Here is a 22047-nt window from a genome sequence, read left to right as displayed (position 1 = left end):
AAGACCTGTGTGCAGAAAACTATAAGACAATGATGAAAGAAATTAAAGATGATACAAACAGATGGAGAGATATACCATGTTCTTGGATTGGGAAATCAATATTGTGAAAATGACTATACTACCCAAAGCAATCTACAGATTCAGTGCACTCCCTATCAAATTACCAATGGCATTTTTTTACAGAACTAGAACAAAAAATCTTAAAATTTGTATGGAGACACAAAAGACTCCGAATAGTCAAAGCAGTCTTGAGTGAAAAAAATGGAGCTGGAGGAATCAGATTCCCTGACTTCAGACTATATTACAAAGCTACAGTAATCAAGACAGTATGGTCCTGGCGCCAAAACAGAAATACAGATCAATGGAACAGGATAGAAAGCCCAGAGATAAACCCACGCACCTATGCTCAACTAATCTATGACAAAGGAGGCAAGAATATACAGTGGAGAAAAGACAGTCTCTTCAATAAGTGGTGCTGGGAAAACTGGACAGCTACATGTAAAAGAATGAAATTAGAACACTCCCTAACACCATACACAAAAATAAACTCAAAATGGATTAGAGACCTAAATGTAAGACTGTACACTATAAAACTCTTAGAGGAAAACATAGGAAGAACACTCTTTGACATAAATCACAGCAAGATCTTTTTTGATCTACTTCCTAGAGTAATGGAAATAACAAAAATAACAAATGGGACCTAATGAAACTTAAAACCTTTTGCAAAGCAAAGGAAACTACAAACAAGACAAAAAGACAACCCTCAGAATGGGAGAAAATATTTGCAAATGAATCAACGGACAAAGGATTAATTTCCAAAATATATGAACAGCTCATGCAGCTCAATATTAAAAAAAGAAACAACCGAATCAAAAAATGGTCAGAAGACCTAAATAGACATTTCTCCAAAGAAGACATACAGATGGCCAGGAAGCACATGAAAAGCTGTTCAGCATCACTAATTATTAGAGAAATGCAAATCAAAACCACAATGAGGTATCACCTCACACCAGTTAGAATGGGCATCATCAGAAAATCTACAAACAATAAATGCTGGAGAGGGTGTGGAGAAAAGGGAACCCTCTTGCACTGTTGGTGGGAATGTAAATTGATACAGCCACTATGGAGAACAGTATGGAGGTTCCTTAAAAAACTAAAAATAGAATTACCATATGACCCAGCAATCCCACTACTGGGCATATACCCAGGGAAAGTTATAATTAAAAAAGACACATGCACCCCAATGTTCATTGCAGCACTATTTACAATAGCCAGGTCATGGAAGCAACCTAAATGCCCATTGACAGACGAATGGATAAAGAAGATGTGGTACATATATACAATGGAATAGTACTCAGCCATAAAAAGGAACGAAATTGTGTCATTTGTAGAGACGTGGATGGATCTAGAGACTGTGATACAGAGTGAAGTAAGTCAGAAAGGGAAAAACAAATATTGTATATTAACGCATGTATGTGGAACCTAGAAAAATGGTACAGATGAACCAGTTTGCAGGGCAGAAATATCTGTGTCTACAGATGTAGAGAAGAAACGTATGGACACCAAGGGGGGAAGTGGCCGGGTGGGGGTGGGGATGGTGGTGGGATGAATTGGGCGATTGGGATTGACATGTATACACTGATGTGTATAAAATGGATGACGAATAAGAACCTGCTGTATAAAAAATAAGTAAAATAAAATTAAAAAAAAAAACTGTAAAAGAACAGAAGTGTGGTGGCCTGTCCTGGAGCTCTCTATGAAGGGAATTTAGAGAGGTCGCTTCAAGAATGAAGGCCTCTCTTTATTTTCGTTTTGGAGGTATAAAAGACTTGGAGTGACTAGCAGTAAAAAGCCATTAAAATGGAAAGGAATTATATGCTGGTTTTAGAGCCAATCTATAATTGCAATTGGGGGAACCTGTGTCGCATGCTACTGAGAGAAGGTATGGCAGGTAATCATGTGGAACAGCAGTATGTGAATGCAGCAAGTGAGCTAAATCCTTGGGGCCTTCAGAAAGGAAGAGGCATGTTAGGAGCTTGTCTGAGAAACGAAGGGTTGGTATTTGGAGGTAGAAATGCCCTGCATTATAGTGCTGGTGTTTACCTTGGGAGTGTGGGATGCCTTGTAGAAGAACATAGGGAGCAGATAACTTTTGCCTAAAGATGAAAAAAAAAACCCTCACATCTAGAGGAACTAGGGAACTTTTTTTAGGAGAGTCCTGGAGGAGGCTATTTCTGGCTTTATAAACATATTGCCCCCTCTTGTGTGTTGGGTGAATGGCTCATTGTTAGACAGTGGAGTGGTAATATCTGACTCAGCCACATCTCCTGGGCAGACAGGATTTTCATCTCCTTCACTAGGCATTGTGGATTACTATAGTCAGTGTGTTTTGTAGTGATCCTTCACAGATGGGCAAACTGCGGCTAAGATCCTACGGAAAGGGGATGCGTTGGTGAGTTAGTATGGGGAGAATGAGCTGGAAGTAGGTAAGGATTGCTCCAGTGCCTTTTCTAGAGATGGCAGAAGTTTTATTCATCCTCTCAAAATCATCTGTCCAGATGCTCCTTTCTTTTGAAGGCCTGGTTTAAGGCTCAGATGAGTACTTCTCAAACTTTAGTGAGCATCAGAATTATTTGGGGCAGGGTTTTTCAACCTCGGCATTATTGACTTATTGGGCCAGATAATTCTTTGTTGTGGTAACTGTCCTGTATACTTTAGGATGTTTAGCAGCATCCCTGGCCTCTACCCAGTAGATGCTAGTAGTACCTCCCCTCCCAGTTGTGACAACCAAAAATGTCTCCAGGCATTGACAAATGTCCCCTGGGAGGCAAAATTGCCCCAGTTGAGAACCACTGACTGCAGTGATTATTAAAAATGTAGACCTCTAATCCTTATCTTGAAAAATCTGTTTCAGTAGTGGGGAGGTGGGCTTAGGAGTCTACATTTCCAGGAGACATGCCAGGAGATTCTGAAACATGTGATCACAGCTCTGCAGGGGTAAAGCATTTTTCACAATATCTTTCCATTCATAATGAAGTTTTGGTGGAGAATTATCCTCAGAGCACTGACTTAGCTCAGTTAAAATAGTATCAATTAAATCCTGTAGTGGATATCAGTGTATTTCAGCCTTTTAAAAAAATTTTTCTGTTTACCATATTGAATACATCTGTCAACTTGAATAGAAACTCAGATTCCTCTCTAGTTTTTCCTTCTAAGTTTTCTATTTCATTAATTTGTCTATCTCTTTTTTACTTTACCATTATCAATATTTATATACATGTGCATGTATCAGACAGTTATCTTTTACTTCCTACCATGGCACATCTACCTATGGGCAAACTAGTGATGAAACTCAAGATATCTGGACATTCCAAAGTTTGTTCATTAAGGTCAGCGAGCATATACTTTTCCTCCTCACTTACCTGGAACCTCTTCAGTTTCTCTGCAGATGCTCAGCTTTGTTTATGTGTAGGTTACTCTACTTCTGCTCATTCCTGCTCAGTATAGTACAGTGGTTAAGGGCTGAACTCCAACATCAGGCTTTCTGGGTTTGAGTCCCTACTGTCACTTATCTTGGCAAATTTTTAAATTTTTGTTTTTTAACCACTTCATGCTTTAGTTTTCTTATTGTAAAGTTCCTGGATCATAGGTTTGTTGTGAGGATAAAATGAATTAATGTATATAAAGTGCTTAGAACAGTGCTTGGTATGTAGCAAGTACGAAATAAGTGTCAACTCTTTGGTGGTTATTTTAGATCAGTGTCCTATGTGTGCAAGGTGGGGTCCCTACTGGCCTTTGTTCTAGTGTTCTGCATGGGGATTGTTAAATTTTCATATACATATATGAGCACATGCATTATTTTAGATTGAGGAATAGTGTACATAATGTGAAGTGTATGACTTGATAATTCTTTTACACATGTACATATTTGTGTGACTTCCACTCAGGTCAAGATAAAGCACATTTCTGGCACCTCAGAAGGCTTCCTTGTGCTCCTTCCCACTCATCTCCCCACCCAGGTTAACCACTATTCTGATGTCTGTCACCATAGACTAATTTTGCCTTTTTGAGTTTCATATAAATGAAATCATTAGTTTGTACTCCCTCCCTCCCTTCCTTCCTCCCTCCCTTCCTTCCTTCCTTCCTTCCTTCCTTCCTTCCTTCCTTCCTTCCTTCCTTCCTTCCTTCCTTCCTTCCTGTGTTGGGTCTTTGTTGCTGTGCACAGGCTTTCTCTAGTTGCGGCGAGCTGGGGCTGCTCTTCGTTGCGGTGGCTTCTCGTTGCGGAGCATGGGCTCTAGGCATGCGGGCTTCAGTAGTTGTGGCACACGGGCTCAGTTGTTGTGGCTCGCTGGCTCTGGAGCGCAGGCTCAGTAGTTGTGGCGCAAGGGCTTAGTTGCTCCACGGCATGTGGGATCTTCCCGGACCAGGGCTCGAACCCGTGTCCCCTGCCTTGGCAGGTGGATTCTTAACCACTGTGCCACCAGGGAAGCCCCACTTCAATAAGTTTTACAAAAACCTTTCAAAAAGGGAATGTTTGTACTATAGGCACCCTGGCATTTCTGTTTCTTGAACATGCCAAGTGTATTCAAATCTTGGAGCCTTTGCACTTGCCACTGCCTCTATCTGGAACACTTTCCCCAGGATTTTCACATGGCTGTTTTCTTTCTGTTATTCTGATCTCAGTCCACATATCACTTCCCATAGAGGCCTTTAATCTGCAATCTGTTGTAGTCCCCCTAGACAATTTGTCTTCAAGATACTTTTCATTGTCTCCAAGATACTTTTCATTGTCTCAACTTAACTTGTTTGTTGTCTTCCTCTACTAGAATGAAAACTCCGAGAGCAGGGATCTTGTCTGCTTGTTCACTGCTGTATCCCTAATGCTTAGGTGATCAATATTCGTTGAATGAACACCTGATCTGTGCGTGTTTTTTTCTTCCTAGATGATGGGCACGCTTATTTTTATTAATTTTCCTTCTTTCCCCTTCTTTTCTTTCTCTTCTCCTTTTTCTTTTCTTATATACTGGTTGAAATGTTTTGGGATGTTTACCTCAGCATCTACCTACACTAGTGTTTGGGAGCGTCCCTGAACAGTGAAGTGAGGGTGATGCTTGCTAATAGTCCATTACAAGTATGAACCTAGAACTCCAGACCATTTCATTGAAAGCCTATAGAGAGCTGTTCCATGCCCTCCCCGCCATTTATTGAAATACAATTTACATATAACATTGTATAATTTTAAGGTATATAATATGATGATTTGATATACATATATATTGTGAAATGATTACCATGATGAAGTTAGTTAATACATCCATTACCTCACATAGTCACTTTTTTTTCTTTTTTTGTGGTGAGAACATTTAAGATTTAATCGTAGTAACTTTCAGATATACAATAACAGTATTCTTAACTGTAGTCACTGGGTTGTATGTTAGATCCCCAGAACTTATTCATCTTATAACTGGAAGTTTGTACCCTTTGACCAACATCTCTCCATTTGCCCCATCCCCCATCCCCTGGCAACCACCAATCTAATCTACTCTATTTCTATGTGTTTGACTTTTTTTAGATTCCACATATATATATATTTTTAATAAATTTATTTTATTTATTTATTTTTGGCTGCATTGGGTCTTCATTGCTGTGCACGGGCTTTCTCTAGTTGTGGTGAGCAGGGGCTACTCTTCATTGCAGTGCGCAGGCTTCTCATTGCAGTGGCTTCTCGTTGCAGAGCATGGGCTCTAGGCTCACAGGCTTCAGTAGTTGTGGCACGCGGGCTTAGTAGTTGTGGCTCGCAGGCTGTAGAGCGCAGGCTCAGTAGTTGTGGCGCACGGGCTTAGTTGCTCCGCAGCATGTGGGATCTTCCTGGACCAGGGTTTGAACCTGTGTCCCCTGCATTGGCAGGCGGATTCTTAACCACTGCGCCACCAGGGAAGCCCTAGATTCCACATATAATTGAGATCATACAATATTTGTCTTTCTCTGTCTGACTTATTTCATTAGCATAATGCCTTCAAGATTCATCCGTGTTGTTGCAAATGGCAGGATTTCCTTCTTTTTTTATGGCTGAATAATATTCCATTGTATGTACATACCACATTTTCTTTATCCATTTGTCCATTGATGGGCACTTAGGTTATTTCCATGTTTTGATTATTGTGAATAATGCTGCAGTGAACATGAGGGTACATCTCTTCAAGATAGTGATTTTATTTTCTTCGGATATATATGCAGAAGTGGGATTGCTGGATCATATGGTAGTTTTATTTTTCTGTTTTTCATTTTTTAAAATTAATTTACTTATTTATTTTTGGCTGCATTGGGTCTTTGTTGCTGCGTGTGAGCTTTCTCTAGTTGCGGAGAGCGGGGACTACTCTTCGTTGGGGTGCACGGGCTTCTCATTGTGGTGGCTTCTCTGGTTGTGGAGCATGGGCTCTAGGCGCACGGGGCTTCAGTAGTTGTGGCACGTGGGCTCAGTAGTTGTGCCTCATGGGCTCTAGAGCGCAGGCTCAGTAGTTGTGCATGGGCTTATTTGCTCCGCGGCATGTGGGATCTTCCCGGACCAGGGCTCGAATGCCTGTCCCCTGCATTGGCAGGTGGATTCTTAACCACTGCGCCACCAGGGAAGCCCCGGTAGTTTTATTTTTAATATTTGGGGAACCTCCATACTGTTTTCCGTAGTGGCTGTACCAATTTACATTCCCACCAGCAGTGTACAAGGGTTACCTTTTCTGCACATCCTTGGCATGGCTTCTTTTTACAGACTGGCAAATTCAAGCCAGGAAGGGAAAGGAAACTTAAGGTTATAGAATAAGTGTATAAGAATTGGGACTAAAACCAAATACTTTTTGTAAAGATTTTTTTCCAGTTTTATTGAGAAATAATTGACAGACATCACTGTATATATTTAAGGTATACAGCATAATGGTTTGATTTATGTATTTTGTGAAATGATTACCTCAACAGATTTAGTTAACCTCCATCATCTCATATAGATACAATACCAAGACTTTTGATAGATTAACTGGTAACTCTGGAAATCAGAGTGAATTTCTATTAGATTAATTTTCTGATACTAGAGTTGGCATGTATTGTGCTCAAGAAGACAGTAAAATAAATGAATAATTAGTTAAGTGTAACTAGCATTCCTTGCTTGTAAGACATTGGAAGTGTTTGGCTTTAGGTTTTTGGTATTTGATTATTTTATCCTGTAGGGATGTGAAGTGATGTACATTTAAGAAGTGTGTGGCTGGATTGCTTTACGATATAGTTCTTAAAAAGTTGTATGACTTTGGTCTTTCAGAGAGAAGTTGTGCTGCAGATCATGGGACCAGCAGTCCCTGAGGTTTAGGAATGAAAGACTTCATTGATTTACCATTGAGTTCGGGGGATTTGAAGCCATTCCTAAGTTTGGTGGTAGGTGAAAGTAGTATTGAAAAGTTGCCTAATTCTTTTTTTTTTTTTTTTTTTTTTTTTGCCTAATTCTTTTTTATACTTTGTCTACTGTATGTCTTATTTCTGAGAAACTGTGTTAATGTCTAAGATGACATTTCTGTGGGATTGCTGTGGCTTTGCTGTGTTTACGTCTTCGCTAGAAGGATTTAAAAGCCTAGATCAACAGAGGTCATAGCGTACTCATAGAATGCTGCTTTCTCTTCCTTGTAGTCCCATAGCATTTTCTTTGTACTTTTACTCTATTTCTCATGATTTGCCTTGTGCTGTGGGTTATTCTGTGCCTGTCTCTGCTAATAGATTGTGAGCTCCTAGAGGATCCGGTCTGTAGTTTCTTCTTTGTAACCCCTTAGTGCCTAAACTAGTGCTTTATAATATTTAGGTGTTCCTTATGTGTTTGTGGTATTTCAGGGATGCTAAGAGAATCATTAGATGATATGTCTAGTCCAGTCCCCTAGTTTTACTTGTAAGGAAACTGAGAAGCACAATGATTTACTCAGTGTCATCTAGTTGGTTGGGAGATCTGTGTTCTAGTCTCAGTTCTGCCGGTTGTTTGTTCCATTATGTCTTGCTGCTCCTCAGCTGGTACTCGTTCTCTCTACAACAGGGGAGGATTGTGAAAGAGGAAAGAAACACTGGGAGGATATGAACAGATTACACTCACATTACTGATGTATTCCAATTTACTGCTTTACCAGTCAGATATTTTACTTTCAAATTTGGAAGCACAAGCTTAATTTCTGAGACCTCAGAAAGACTTTTGTAAGAGTTCTACACTTCTTCCAGTCTATTACCCTAGAAACACCCTTCTTTGCTGTGCTCAGTGGGTAGAAGTGCTGGCAGAAGGAGGAGACTTTATGTTGTCAGTTTCCAGTCACACTTCAGACAGCTTGGGTGGTAAATTCCAGGTGCCTGTGATGATGACAGAGAGTAATGTGTTGAGGCCCTTGGTTGAATTTCCCCCTGCTCCAAATGGAAGGAGAGTGATGAAAACAATTTAATTTCTTAGGAAATTTGGTACTTCGGGTTGAAATTGTTTTTCCCTCCTCTCCTATTCCCTTTTGCTTATTAGAAAGTATTGATTCTGAAATAGAGAAAGTGAGTTTATTAGATTTGGGCTGGACATTGATTAGCAGTAACCTAATTATAAATCCTCAGAGGGAGATGTTTGTAAACATGTGCTTTTGACATCCAGGGACTTGTGGTTCCCACTATTCTTGTTAATCAACTGGTTGAAGCTGAGCACATGAAAGGTCTATATCCACTAAGCTTAGAATTGCATTGCTTTTGATTTATTTTAATAGGATCCTCTTGATTTCCAATTTATTTTCCCCCGATAAGGACATCTTCCTCTTGACAGCCTATTTAAAAGACACAGGAATGTTTTGAATGGAGGCTGTATTTCATGCTTTAAGGCAAAGCCATGATCAATATAGTATAAATTGCCTGAAAGAATCTTCTCTTTTTTTGTTGTTGTTATTTTTTTCTTCAGTTTTCTCTGGATCGTAAAAGAATATGAAGGCTTAGTGAGGCTTTGATAGAGATAGGTCTAACTAAAATTTTAGGTCAGACCTAGGGCTGCTCAGGTCTCTGCCGTTTACAATCAGTCAGTGATAAGCATACACTGAGCATTTACCATGAGCCAAGTGCTTATGGAAAAAGTGTAAGATATAGTCCCTGTGCTAAGGATGCTTAACATCCAGTTGAAATTTTCTGTGCTTTTAGCGCTCAAAAGTGCATCTCCTTTTTGGCTATATGTATTAGAGATAGATGATGTTTGAGATACAGTCTTTTATGCTATTGGATGCATCTCTTCCTTAAACAAAATTTTGATTTTGATTTGAAAGGTAGTATATATTTTCCAAACATCATTGAACAAAATTAATTTTCTGCTGCTTTGGATTTGTCTGGAAGTGAAATCAGTCTCCTCAGTACTATCCATACTTGCTACTGGGTGAGATTAAGTTTCACAACTAGAGCCTAGGATTTAAGAGAAAGAGAGGAATTTTGTCAACAGTAGAAAGAATCTGGGAAGTGAGAGAATATGTGTAAATCCACATGGAGACCTGTGGGATTTCAAGTTCTCAGTTGAAAAAAATTGAGAATTCCTTGAAGCAAGATGGGAAAATTTGGGCATGATTCATGGAACTGCTTTTATATAGAATTAAAAAAATACACTGAAGTTTGATCTGCAGTACGGTGTTACAAATATATGTATAATTAAATTTGAGGGACTTCCCTGGTGGTCCAGTGGTTAAGACTCTGAGCTCCCAATGCAAGGGGCCCGGGTTCCATCCCTGGTCGGGGAACTAGATCCCGCATGCATGCCACAACTAAAAGAGCCCGCATGCCGCAATGAAGATCCCGTGTGCTGCAACTAACACCCAGCGGAGCCAAATAAATAAATATAAAAAAAGAAACTTGAAAGGAATATATTGTTAGTTTTGGTTATTTTGAAATTAAATTTAACTTTTGGTCTTTTAACTGCTGTTTTCTGCCTTGGGTCTCTTTCCAGAGGAATTTCTGAAGATGGTCAAGTGCAGTGTGATTTATGAGACAGTGAAGGGCAAGTACTTTGCAGTGAGGAAGAGCTACTTACTTTGGGGAAATCAATGGAGCACATCAGTCTGCAGCACACTTCCTGCCTTAATGGTCCTAAGCTCGATCAATACTTGAAATTTAACTTCATCATCAGTCTGTGGGCAGCGTGTGCTTTGCAGCCTTCCTTCCATCACCGTCAGATATATGGCCAGACCTATTACAGATGGAGCTAGTTACACTTTCCTGCTTGGTTTTGCATCTTCTTTAAGTCTTGTCCACTGGCATGTTTTAAGGATGTAAAATGTGTTGTGTTGTAAGCCAAGTAATGATTTAAACCTTGAAATTACCTGGTTAGAGAAGGGGGCGTTGGACAGATGCACAAAATCTATAGCATGGTTGTTTATCATTTCTTCTTCCTAAAAAATTTCCCATTGAGAGGTATTTCAATAGATTCTCCAACATCTTAGAGAGCATTTCTAGCACTAACTGTGGCTTTCTTTTCACAGATTCTCTAACCATGGCACAGGTAGAGAAACGAGGGGGTTTGCTCAGGAAATCTTCAGCCTACAAAAAACCACTGAAGGAAAAAGTGGTGCTGATGTATGATGAGATCTTCATGGTAAGGCCTGGAGCCCTGACACTGGGCACAGGTTGACTCCTTAGTTTCTTGTTCCAAAATGAGAAATAACCTCACCTCTGCCTGCTACCTTCTAGTTCTTCAGAGGGAGAAAGAGAGAGAACAAGGGTGAGGGTGAGCTCTCTCATGGTAGAAATTATGATCATGTGTTAATTAATATAGATTGTTATTATGTTGTTCTTATAACAACTTGAGCTGGGTAAAACAATCGAAAGGAGGGAGGAAGGCTCAGGAAACTTCTTTTCTGAATATCTATAAGACTTTTCTTCCTTATGATTTTTTTGTTTTTTTGGCTGTGCCTCGTGGCATGTGGGATCTTAGTTCCCTGGCCAAGGATCGAACCTGTGCCCCCTGAGGTTGAAGCGTGGAGTCTTAACTGCCGGACCGTCAGGGAAGTCCCCTTATGATTTGACATAAGGACCTTTCTATCCTAGATGTCCCTTGAATTTCCTTTTGGCCCTAGAATTCTATCTAATTCAGCTATTTTCAAAAGATGCACTATTATATTCCATCTCAAGTTGTTAGTGGACAGAACAATTGCTTAGTTAGACTATCTCATCTTCCAATTCTATGAGAAGACTGAGGAATTATTAGCAATTAGATTAGGGGATTTCTCTGGGTCTTCAGAACTGCTTATTGACCATGGTCCAAGCCTGTGTTGTAAAATATACACTTTCAGGGAAGGTTAGAGTGATTAGATACCCTGCAGATGTACTTGACTTCTGAAATCCTGGTCATAAGTAGTACATGTAAACATTTAAAACGTAATACTTGTAAAAGGAGTTAACCGTATCTTGTGTAAATCTTGTGGACTCTCTTTCCTAGAAGGAGGATAATGATAATATTTACCCTACCTGGCTCACTGGGCCATTGTATTTCATGTATGTGAATGGGCTTTGAAAACTGAGCAACATACAAATACAATGGGGATGCATCATAATATGACTAATTGATTCAGATGGCTAGGTTCACTTCTTGCTAAGAAGAGAAAAATTTGAGGGAGATTCTTGAGTTCCTACTATGTGCTTGACATTGTTCTAAATGCATCACCAAATACATTAGCTCTAATTCTGACAAGAATGCTGCAAGAAGGCTATGTTTTTACATGTGCCATGTAAAAGAGCATGATAATGAGAAAACTGGCAGTCATAGCTAGAAAGTGAAGGAGCTGTGATTTGAACCCTAGTGTCTGACTCCAGAGTCCTTACTTGTTCAACTTTGCCACATGGCCTTGGATAAATAATTTGATCAAGTAAAACATCTAATTCTTGGCAAGCCTTAGAGACAAAGTTTGACATGCAGACAGTTAATACAGAATTGCCCAGGTCAGTATAGGTGGCTGTACAGAGAAAATGAGTGGTTATTAGGATCCTATTAGGGCTCTTTCTATTTTAAGTAATAAGCTTGGTATACATATGACTCCTGCTTGAGAGAGCTTTGAGCATGGGAAATACCAGCTCCATGAATTCCCTGTTTCATATATAAACAACAGAATGACATTACAGAAATGTGAAGGTCAATGTGTGGCCCCTCTTGGGGAGCAGGACTTGAGAGAAAGGGATAGAAAGAATTCACTAAATGAGAACCTTATTAGAAGGCCAGAAATGTTGCTTCTTTATGTCATTCTCAATTAAAAAGCCAGAGGAGATTCCTAGGATAATATTTTCTTATTTGATCAGAAGTTCTTAACTAATGAAGACATTAGTTCTTGGTAGTAATTTTAAAAGGTCAAATTAAGGTAAGGTGATAGCAGGCAATTGACATACTGGTTTTATATCATTAGCTTTCCTGTAAAGTAAGGGTTCTCTTTTTCTTATTTCACTCACTAACCAGAAGCCTCTAACTTCCTAGAATTTCTGTTTGAAAATTATTCCTAAGAAAATTTGGATTTTAGCACCATAATTTTGCTAATTATGGACCAATTTGAAGTAAGAAAAGAGCATATTACAGGCTCTGTACAGAGGACTAAATGCATACAGGAGGGCAAGTAGAAGCAGGATGTTGTAAAAATCATGGCAGTATTACTTAGATGATCTGGGTTCTGGCTCCTGCACTTGTGTAAGTCTTGTGGACTCTCTTTCCTAAAAGGAGGATAATGATAATATCTACCCTACCTGGCTCACTGGGCCATTGTATTTCATGTATGTGAATGGGCTTTGAAAACTGAGCAACATACAAATTCAACGGGGATATATCATAATATGACTAACTGATTCAGATGGCTAGGTTCTTTTCTTGCTAAGAAGAGAAAGATTTGAGGGAGGTTCTTTGAGCCATTTAACTTTTGGTGCAGGGAATATATATCCATGCACAATGTCTTCCATTTGGGAAAAAACCCCAAAAAACTTGTTCCCCATTATAGCTGTTTGGAACGACCAAGCATTTTCAAAGTTAATTGTGAAAGGTAAGGTTGATTATGTGTAGTGACCCTTTCAAATGTGTTCTTAATGCTTTGGTGTTAGCTGGGGATATTGAATATACTTATCTTCTGGTTTCAGACAGAGGACCCTAGTAAGTGCAGTCCTCGATTTTGGGAGGAGCTCTTCCTTATGAAGGTAAGACTTGGTGGCACCTGTGGATTTTCCTGGTAACTGAGATTGCCTTCACATGTGTTCTAGGTGCTGCAGTAAAAATGCACTCAGGCCCTTATTGTTTCCTTGTTAGGTGAATTTAGAGTACCTAGAAGGCAAGCTGGAATCTCTTGATGGTGAGGAGTTAATGAAGATCAAGGACAATATTAATTGCTTATTTCAACACTGCATCCAGGCTCTGGGAGAGGAGCATCCAATTCGAGTGGTCAATGCATTGCAGGTACAAGGCTGGGAGACTGGGGAAGTCTTGTTGTTTAATAGGAGAAAGAAATTGTAATACATCTGTTGGAACTTGAGGAACCTAAAATTGCCCTTATGTATGAGGCTTGCTTTCTTTTTTTTTTCTTTATTTCTTTAAGTAATCAAACATCTATGTCATGTTTGTTTAGCCATCTTTCTGGTTAAACAAATTGATGACTATAGTAGTAATCTTGTCCATTTGTATAATTTGATCTAATGCCAAGGCGGAATGTTTGACAGAGTTTTTATTATTACTTGAGGACAGGAAGAGAGAGGAAACTCTGGCAAGGTTGATTAGTCTACAGCAAAAATCAGAAGACTTTCTTAATTAAATAAACAGTATTTTCTTAACGTGAGGTTTGAGAAGGTCCTTGACTCCCTGAAGTTATATGTAATATTTTATGTGTAAATGTACGTTATGTGTATATGCACATTTCTTTTGGAGAGAGGGCTTTCGTCAGATTCTCAAAAAGGTCTGTAACTCTAAAAACATTAAGAATCACTATTCTTAATGCTAAGTGGCATGATCATGAGGAAGATTCATTATTCTTGAACTACATTCATTATTTCTTGAATTACTGTTACGTGCCAAGCATTGAGCTGGTGGGATACATTATAGGCTTCTTGAGGGCAAAGACAGTATTATTCAATACTTTGTTCCTAGTGTGTAGAACAGTGCCTGGCAAATAGCATTCTAGAAGTAAATTTTTTTGAATGAATGATGGGCAAAATTTCTAGAGTTTATAGTCTAGTAGCTCCAGTGTAGCCTAGATTGGGCTGAGTATTTAGGGTAGTGATTGACAAGCTTAGAATATGAAGAACTGATGACAGCATAAAGGATTTTATTGGAACTTTTGGTAAATTGGGTTTAAGTTTCTAACTTACAAGTTGGGTAGATCACTTTGTGAGCCCCAGTTTTCTCATCTGTAAACTGTAGAAATTACCTCCTGAGCTGATGCCCCAGAAAGAAGGACCATGTTTATCCTGTAGCTTTGTTAACCCTTGGACAGTAAATTCTACATTTCAAGCATCACAGTTGTAGTGACTATTAATTGAAAGTTGAAATGAAAGTTGGAAATTGTACTTCCTGTAATTACAATGGCTCACTGTGGGGGCATGAATTATAAACTGATTTTAGTCCAGTGGAAATAAATTGACATTAAGCCACTTGGTGACCCATAAAAATATAGTACATTATTATAATACCTGATATTTATTGAGCTGTAACAAAGTTAAGTTCCAGGCACTATTCCAGGAATTTTAACAAAGTTCCAGGGATTATTCTAAGTGAGTGCCTTACAGTATTAATTCACATAGCCATCACAACATCCCTATGAGGTTAATGCTATTATTATCATTCCCATTTTATAGCTGAGAAAAATGAGGCACTGAAAAGTTAACTAATTTGTCTAGGCTCACACAGCTAGTAAGTAGTGGATGGGGATTGTAATGAATTTTTAAGATTTGAATTGATTGGTTGTTATCATATAGGGACTTCTATAGTTATTAAAAACGATAAACTATTATGTAAATTCTAAAACGAATTTTAAATAAAGGAAAGCTCCACCAATCCCATGATTCAGACTCAAGAACTGTGTCTTATTTTTGAATATCACCTTCCAGTCTTTGTCTGCAGTGTAATTTTTAAAAAGTGGATGGCCAGCAAAGAATAAGAAAAGAGGATGACAACAGTTTCAGTTGCTGTTCCTCTTTTCATTTCTGGATTTTGCACATATTAAGACCCAGACTGTGTTTTGGAGCTCAGAGAATAGAGCAATTGAATGTCAGCTGTGTAAGGAGAAGGTTCTGAGGTTGCAGTGTGAGGCTACTGATCCAATGCCCTTTACCTTTTGAGACTTCCTTTCTAGAAAGAATTCTTTCTCTCATCTCTGCAGACCTTGTGTGCACTCATTCGAGGAGTCCATCAAAAAAATAAGTCTACCTCTGGGTTTGACATTATCAACATGCTGATGGGCTTTGACAAGGCGGAGCTGTGCATGAAGGTGAGGCATAAGCTGTAGATGTCTGCTTCTGACAGCTGTTCACGGATCATCTGCAGACAGTTAGATACACTAGAAGATTTGGACTCAGACATAGATGATTGAATTTTTTTTTAAATTTCTTTTTGGCTGCATTGGGTCTTTGTTGCTGTGCGCGGGCTTTCTCTAGTTGCGGCGAGCGGGGGCTACTCTTCATTGCAGTGCGCGAACTTCTCATTGCCGTGGCTTCTCTTGTGGAGCTTGGGCTCTAGGCATGCAGGCTTCAGTAGTTGCAGCACACAGACTCAGTAGTTGCAGCTCATGGGCTCAGTAGTTGCAGCGCATGGGCTGTAGGGCGCACGGGCTTCAGTAGTGTGGCTTGCAGGCTCCAGAGCACTGGCTCAGTAGTTGTGGCTCCTGGGCTCTAGAGCACAGGCTTAGTAGTTGTGGCGCATGGGCTTAGTTGACCCGCGGCATGTGGGATCTTCCCAGACCAGGGATTGAACCTGTGTCCCCTGCATTGGCAGGCGGATTCTTAACCACTGCGCCACCAGGGAAGTCCCTCATATGGTAATTCTATGTTGAACATTTTGAGGAAATTCCAAACTGTTTTCCAAAGTGGCAGTACCATTTTACATTTTCCCCAGCAATGTGTGTATGTGTATGTGTGTGTGTGTGTGTGTGTGTGTGTGTGTATGAAGTGTCTATTCAAATCCTTTGCCCATTTGTAGATTGAATTATTTGTCTTTTTATTGTTGAGTTGTAAGAGTTCTTTATATATTTTGGATACAAGTCCCTTATCAGATATCTGATTTGCAGTATTTGTCACTATCTTGAGCAGATGTTGTTCATAATATGAACTTTGAAGAACCTGTCTTCTCTCATTCACTACATTTAAAATAAAGAAATCTGTATGCCAAATAATCCTTATAGTGATTAGTTTATTTTTTAAAAGTTACAAATATGTGGGACTTCCCTGGTGGCGCAGTGGTTAAGAATCTGCCTGCCAGGGGCTTCCCTGGTGGCGCAGTGGTTGAGAATCTGCCTGCTAATGCAGGGGACACGGGTTCGAGCCCTGGTCTGGGAAGATCCCACATGCCGCAGAGCAACTGGGCCCGTGAGCCACAACTACTGAGCCTGCACGTCTGGAGCCTGTGCTCCGCAACAAGAGAGGCTGCGATAGTGAGAGGCCCGCGCACCGCGATGAAGAGGGGCCCCCGCTTGCCACAACTAGAGAAAGCCCTCGCACAGAAACGAAGACCCAACACAGCCAAAAATAAATTAAAAAAAAAAGTAACAAATGTTCAAGTACAATTGGTGTCTTTTTAAAAAAAAAAAAAGAATCTGCCTGCCAATGCAGGGGACATGGGTTCGGTCCCTGGTCCAGGAAGATCCCACATGCCGCGGAGCAACTAAGCCCATGCGCCACAACTACTGAGCTTGTGCTCTAGAGCCCGCGAGCCACAACTACTGAAGCCTGTGCGCCTAGAGCCGGTGCTCCACAACAGGAGAAGCCACCGCAATGAGAAGCCCGTGCACTGCAATGAAGAGTAGCCCCCACTCACTGCAACCACAGAAAGCCCACGTGCAACAACGAAGACCCAACGCAGCCAAAAATAAATAAATAAAATAAATAAATTTATTAAAAAAAAAAGTTACGAATATGCAATTAGGAATACACAAAGATTTAGTACCTGGAGTCAGTTTTTAATTCTAGCCTTTTACAGTCCATATATATATATATATATATATATATATATATATATATATATATATATATATGGTAAAATTCCAGATATCTTTTTCATTCTTACAGTTTTAACTACTGCCTATATACTGCTGATTACTAACTCTCTACCTTTAGCCTTAATTCCTCCTGAGTCTCAGACCTGTTCTCTGTAAGCACTCGCTGAATATACCCACTTACACATACCTAAGTACCTATTGTTTGGCATATCCAAAATGGAACTCATTGTTTTCTCTACTTCTGTTCTTCCTCATTCATTCTGTGTCAGAATGGGGATACCTGTCTTCCCGGTTCCCCAAGCCAAAAACCTGAGAGTCACCCTTGACTCTTTCCTATCCCTCATCTTTCATATCCAGACTATCACCATGTTCAGCTAATTTTACCTCAGCTCATACTTCTCATATCTGTTTTTTCTTTTTTTCCCCTACTGCCAAAGTCCCCATTATCCCTGAACTATTGCAGTGATGCCTTCATTCTTTTGACAAACATTTGTTATGCTCCTCTGTGCCAGGCATCGGGGATACAGAGGCAAATAAGACATGGCAACCATCCTCAGAAAACTGATAGGTTAGTCTTCTTTTGTCTCCCTCTCTCCAGCCTTACCATCTTTAAATCTGTCATCCACACTGACAGCAGAGTGATGTAACTTAACACTCAAATCTTTCTTGGTTAGAACCCTTCATTAGTTTCCTATCACTAAAAGGATAAAGACCAAACTCCCTCATTAGCCTTATAAAACTTTTGTGATCTTCTTTCTATTTATTTCTCAAATCGCATCTCTCATCACTGTGCCTCACTCTTTATACTTCTATAATAACAAACTGCCTGTATTCCAACTGCATGTCCAGGGCCGTTTCATTCTTCATGTGTCTTTGATCATTGCTAATGCCTGTCTAGAATTCCTTTCCTCCTCAAGTTTTAATTAATTCCTACCGATTTTTCAAAATACAGCCTGTCCCTGAGGAGTCCTGGAATAGGTAACTTCTGAGCTAATTCCCTTCCTCCATATATATTACTGTCATAGTAACCATTAAAACTGTTTATTTGTTTTTCTCTCCTATTAGACTAGAAACACCTTGAGAGTAAGGGTCATTGTCTTATTTTTTTCTTAGAAAACGCAATATTTAGCATATAGTAGATTCTTACTACATATTTGTTGAATTGAACTGAAGTAGCTTATTTTGAACCTTCACTTGACCTTCCAGCACACTAAATCCTTTTTTTTTTTAAGATTTATTTATTTATTATTTATTTATTTAATTTATTTTTGGCTGCGTCGGGTCTTAGTTGCAGCATACGGGATCTTCGTTGAAGCATGTGGGATCTTTCATTGCGGTGCACGGGCTTCTCTCTAGTTGTGGCCTGCAGGTTTTCTCTCTCTAGTTGTGGCTCACAGGCTCCAGAGCACGTGGGCTGTGTAGTTTGTGGCACGTGGGCTCTCTCACTGAGACGTGAGAGCTCAGTAGTTGTGGCGGGCAGGCTTAGTTGCCCCATGGCACGTGGGATATTAGTTCCCTGACCAGGGATCGAACCAGCGTCCCCTGCATTGTAAGGTGGATTCTTTACCACTGGACCACCAGGGAAGTCCCGCTACATCCTAATTCTCCGTTCATTTACCTCCTTTTTTTAATGTAAAATATTTCTTTTTTTCTTCCTTGTAGTATCTAAAGGTTTCATCTTTTGACTACATTGGATAAAACAGTTGGTTGTTAGTACAAGTGTTAAACTCTAATCACATTGTCTAGTAGAATCGACCAGGATGGATATGAGCTAGCTTTGTTGGATAGTGCATATGGCCAGTGAATAGCTAGTAGTGATATTATCTCTTTGTTGTTTGTTCAGTGTGCCTGCATCAAGTGATATGCTTTCTTTATCAAATAATGAAACATACCTAGTTGTTTAACCATTATTATTAACCTTTAACTTAACCATTTGTTTAATTTATTATTTAAAATTTATTTAATAGAAGTTAATTTTATTTAGTTTATTATTTATTGTTTTTAATTTGTATATTATTTAACTGTTATTAATCTTTTAAAAAATTTCATTCTAATCTGAAGGTTTATATGAGGGTGATAGGCTGCAAACATTCATTTGCTGGAATAGTAAATTCTTTATTCTTCTCTGTGGTTGTTCTAAAGCATTTTTCCCAAAATAGCTAGACTTAGAAGTCTTCCTTTTTTATGTCTAGTCTTGCAAGGCCTAAGCCTCAGGGAATGATATGGTTGCTTCATTTTATGTTATTCACATTACCCTGCATAACATAACCCAGAGTTTGACAAAGACATGGTGGAGATGTTCTTTGATATGGTTTAATACTTAATGGTTCTCTTTCTCAGAACTTGATGGAGAGTTTGGATTCACTGCTTTGTGCAGAAGGTTCTGAAAGTCTGAAGAGCTTATGTCTGAAACTTCTCCTCTGCTTAGTGACTGTAAGTGACTCATCTATATGTTTCTTTGTCAAGGGTGTAAATTGACAGCAGGGGCAAATTTGAATTCTTGAGCCCAAAGCTAGAAAGGAAAGGAGAAAAAAAATCTCTACTGAGCCATTACATCACTCTGTTGTGTTTGTGTAGAAGGAAGTTATTTGTATGGGCTTTCGCTTCCTAGAAGTTGCTCTTTGGAGCAACTGCTGACATTTTTAACCTGTACCAGTCCTGGAGAAGTGCTCTCTTCTGGATTGTCAGATTTTGCCCTTCTCATCAGGTCTCATTTGGAAATAGTTTTTGTGATTCTGAATATTTTTATTTGTTCTGACTTTGATTTTATAGCTGGAAGCTGGCCTGTACCTTCTAGTGGGAGGGAGGGTAGGGTATTATTCATTTACTTCAGGTGGTTTCCTTTCCCTGCCACTGCTTGAAGACTTCTGGATCACAAAGTTCTTCCTGTGCATCTGGGGAATGAAACCCAAGAAACTGTTAAGCAAATGCTTTTGTGAGGGTATGAGAGAAACAATGAGAAGTTCAAAGATTTAGGAAGTTTTAATTTGCTAATTTCTTACCCTTCTAGTGTCTTGTCTATTCAGGCTCGGGTGGCTTTGGGGGTGCTTTAAGATCTGCTAAGTATCTAGTAGAATGTTTTAACATTTCTGTTTCTCTTAGATACTAGGTGAGGAGATATACATGAGATATCAGAGTGTCTTAGTATAGACTTTAAATAGCCTTTTATTATATTCAGGTGACAGATAACATCAGCCAGAACACTATCCTGGAGTATGTAATGATCAACAGCATATTTGAAGCAATTTTACAGGTAGGTCAGTTCCCTTGTCACCTCTTTCTTTTTTGGGTAAACCACCTCCTCAAGCACTCTCACCATTTCTGGTTCTGGTTACAGATACTCTCCCATCCGCCAAGTCGTAGGGAACATGGGTATGATGCTGTAGTCCTCTTGGCTTTGCTGGTGAACTACAGAAAATATGAGGTAAGTGGGTCCCTTAATGGAGAGCTGTTACCTTTCTATAATCTTCCTAAATGTGGCCACTCCTAGAGGATTTTGCTTAATGTAGGAGACATGTTCTTGGTAAATGGTATATAGATTAATTTTGAAAAACCAATTCTAGAAGTCCTGTATTAGATGCCTGGGGTAGAGGATATAGCTGTTTAAAGGAATCCTGTGGTGTAACTTCCAATAAAGTGAGTAAATCTCTCTTAATGTAATAGTTCCCAAACCCAGCTTATCATTAGAATCATCTAGTTATCTTTTTTAAAATATTTATTTATTTATTTATTTATTTGGCTGTGTCAGGTCTTAGTTGCGGCATGCGGGATCTTCGTTGTGGCGTGCAGGCTTCTCTAGTTGCGGTGCACGGGGGCTACTCTTCGTTGCGGTGGCTTCTCTTGCTGCGGAGCATGAGCTCTAGGCGTGCAGGCTTCAGTAGTTGTGGCTTGCGGGCTTCAGTAGTTGTGGCTTGTGGGCTTAGTTGCTCTGCGGCATGTGGGATCTTCCCAGACTAGGGATCGAACTCGTGTCCCCTGCATTGGCAGGCAGGCAGGCAGCCACTGGGTCACCAGGGGAGTCCCTCAGTAGTTACTTTTTAAAAAGAAGACATTTCTGGGCCTTACTCTTTATTTTATTTATTTTTTACTTATTTGTCTGCACTGTGTGGCATGTGGGATCTTAGTTCCCTGACGAGGGATCGAACCCATGCCCCCTGCAGTGGAAGCACGGAGTCTTAACCACTGGACTGCCAGGGAAGTCCTTGGGCCTTACTCTTTACACACCAAATCAGCATCTCTTAGGGGGTGAGACCTAGATATCTTTTTTTTTTTTTTTAAGATCTCCTTTTGAACGTGATTATCAGCCAGGATTGGGAACCACTGACCTAATGCATCTATTTTGAAAGACTGGACTTATATATTGGATTTCTGTAATGCAATCAATCCACTTGTATAAATATCAACTGTTGGTCTGGGGACTCTTTCTGATTTTGATGGGAGTTGAAGACAGAGCCTTATCCATATTAATTCTGGAGTTCTTTTTGCCTCTGAATTAGTCAGGGATAGATTTATAGGTTTTGAGATAAAGAGGTGAACTTAGAGATTTATACTTGGATTGGTGCATCTACTTGATTTGCCTCAAAAGGTAGAATACACAGAAAAGGAAGGGGGCCACTTAGGGAAGACCAGGGACCTCACTGGGGATTGCTTTGTAGGAATAGGGAGCACTTGGCACTGGGTCCTGGACACTAGGAGTACTTTACTGAACCCAGAAGTCAGGAGCTGCATTGAGGCAACTTGACTTTCTTCATTTAATAAGTAGCAATACTATGAGAAATGGGCCAGCTGGAGGGAATGTTTTCATTTTTGAGCTTCTGGATCTTCACTTAGTGATTTTTGATATGATTACTAGCCAGGT

The 22047-nt window shown here is 39.7% G+C and overlaps 1 protein-coding gene across 4 annotated transcripts in view; it reads left to right on the top strand.

Annotated features, from left to right (window-relative positions):
- ARMH3 (armadillo like helical domain containing 3) overlaps nt 1–22047 on the top strand; it is a 179434-nt gene that overhangs the window by 7593 nt on the left and 149794 nt on the right. For 2 of the 4 annotated variants that reach the window (XM_068548429.1, XM_068548427.1), the window contains exons 2-9: nt 7307–7419; nt 10503–10615; nt 13132–13188; nt 13298–13444; nt 15360–15467; nt 19530–19622; nt 20368–20442; nt 20527–20613. In XM_068548429.1, coding sequence (XP_068404530.1) covers nt 10514–10615; nt 13132–13188; nt 13298–13444; nt 15360–15467; nt 19530–19622; nt 20368–20442; nt 20527–20613 — 669 coding nt within the window. In that variant the 5' untranslated portion in view covers nt 7307–7419; nt 10503–10513. The remainder of the gene's footprint in view (nt 1–7306; nt 7420–10502; nt 10616–13131; nt 13189–13297; nt 13445–15359; nt 15468–19529; nt 19623–20367; nt 20443–20526; nt 20614–22047) is intronic. The other 2 variants (XM_068548430.1, XM_068548428.1) reach the window with 1 other exon arrangement.

Source organism: Eschrichtius robustus, chromosome 7 (assembly GCF_028021215.1).
Source record: "Eschrichtius robustus isolate mEscRob2 chromosome 7, mEscRob2.pri, whole genome shotgun sequence".
Classification (NCBI taxonomy): domain Eukaryota; kingdom Metazoa; phylum Chordata; class Mammalia; order Artiodactyla; family Eschrichtiidae; genus Eschrichtius; species Eschrichtius robustus.
This window is presented reverse-complemented; position numbering and strand designations above follow the sequence as displayed.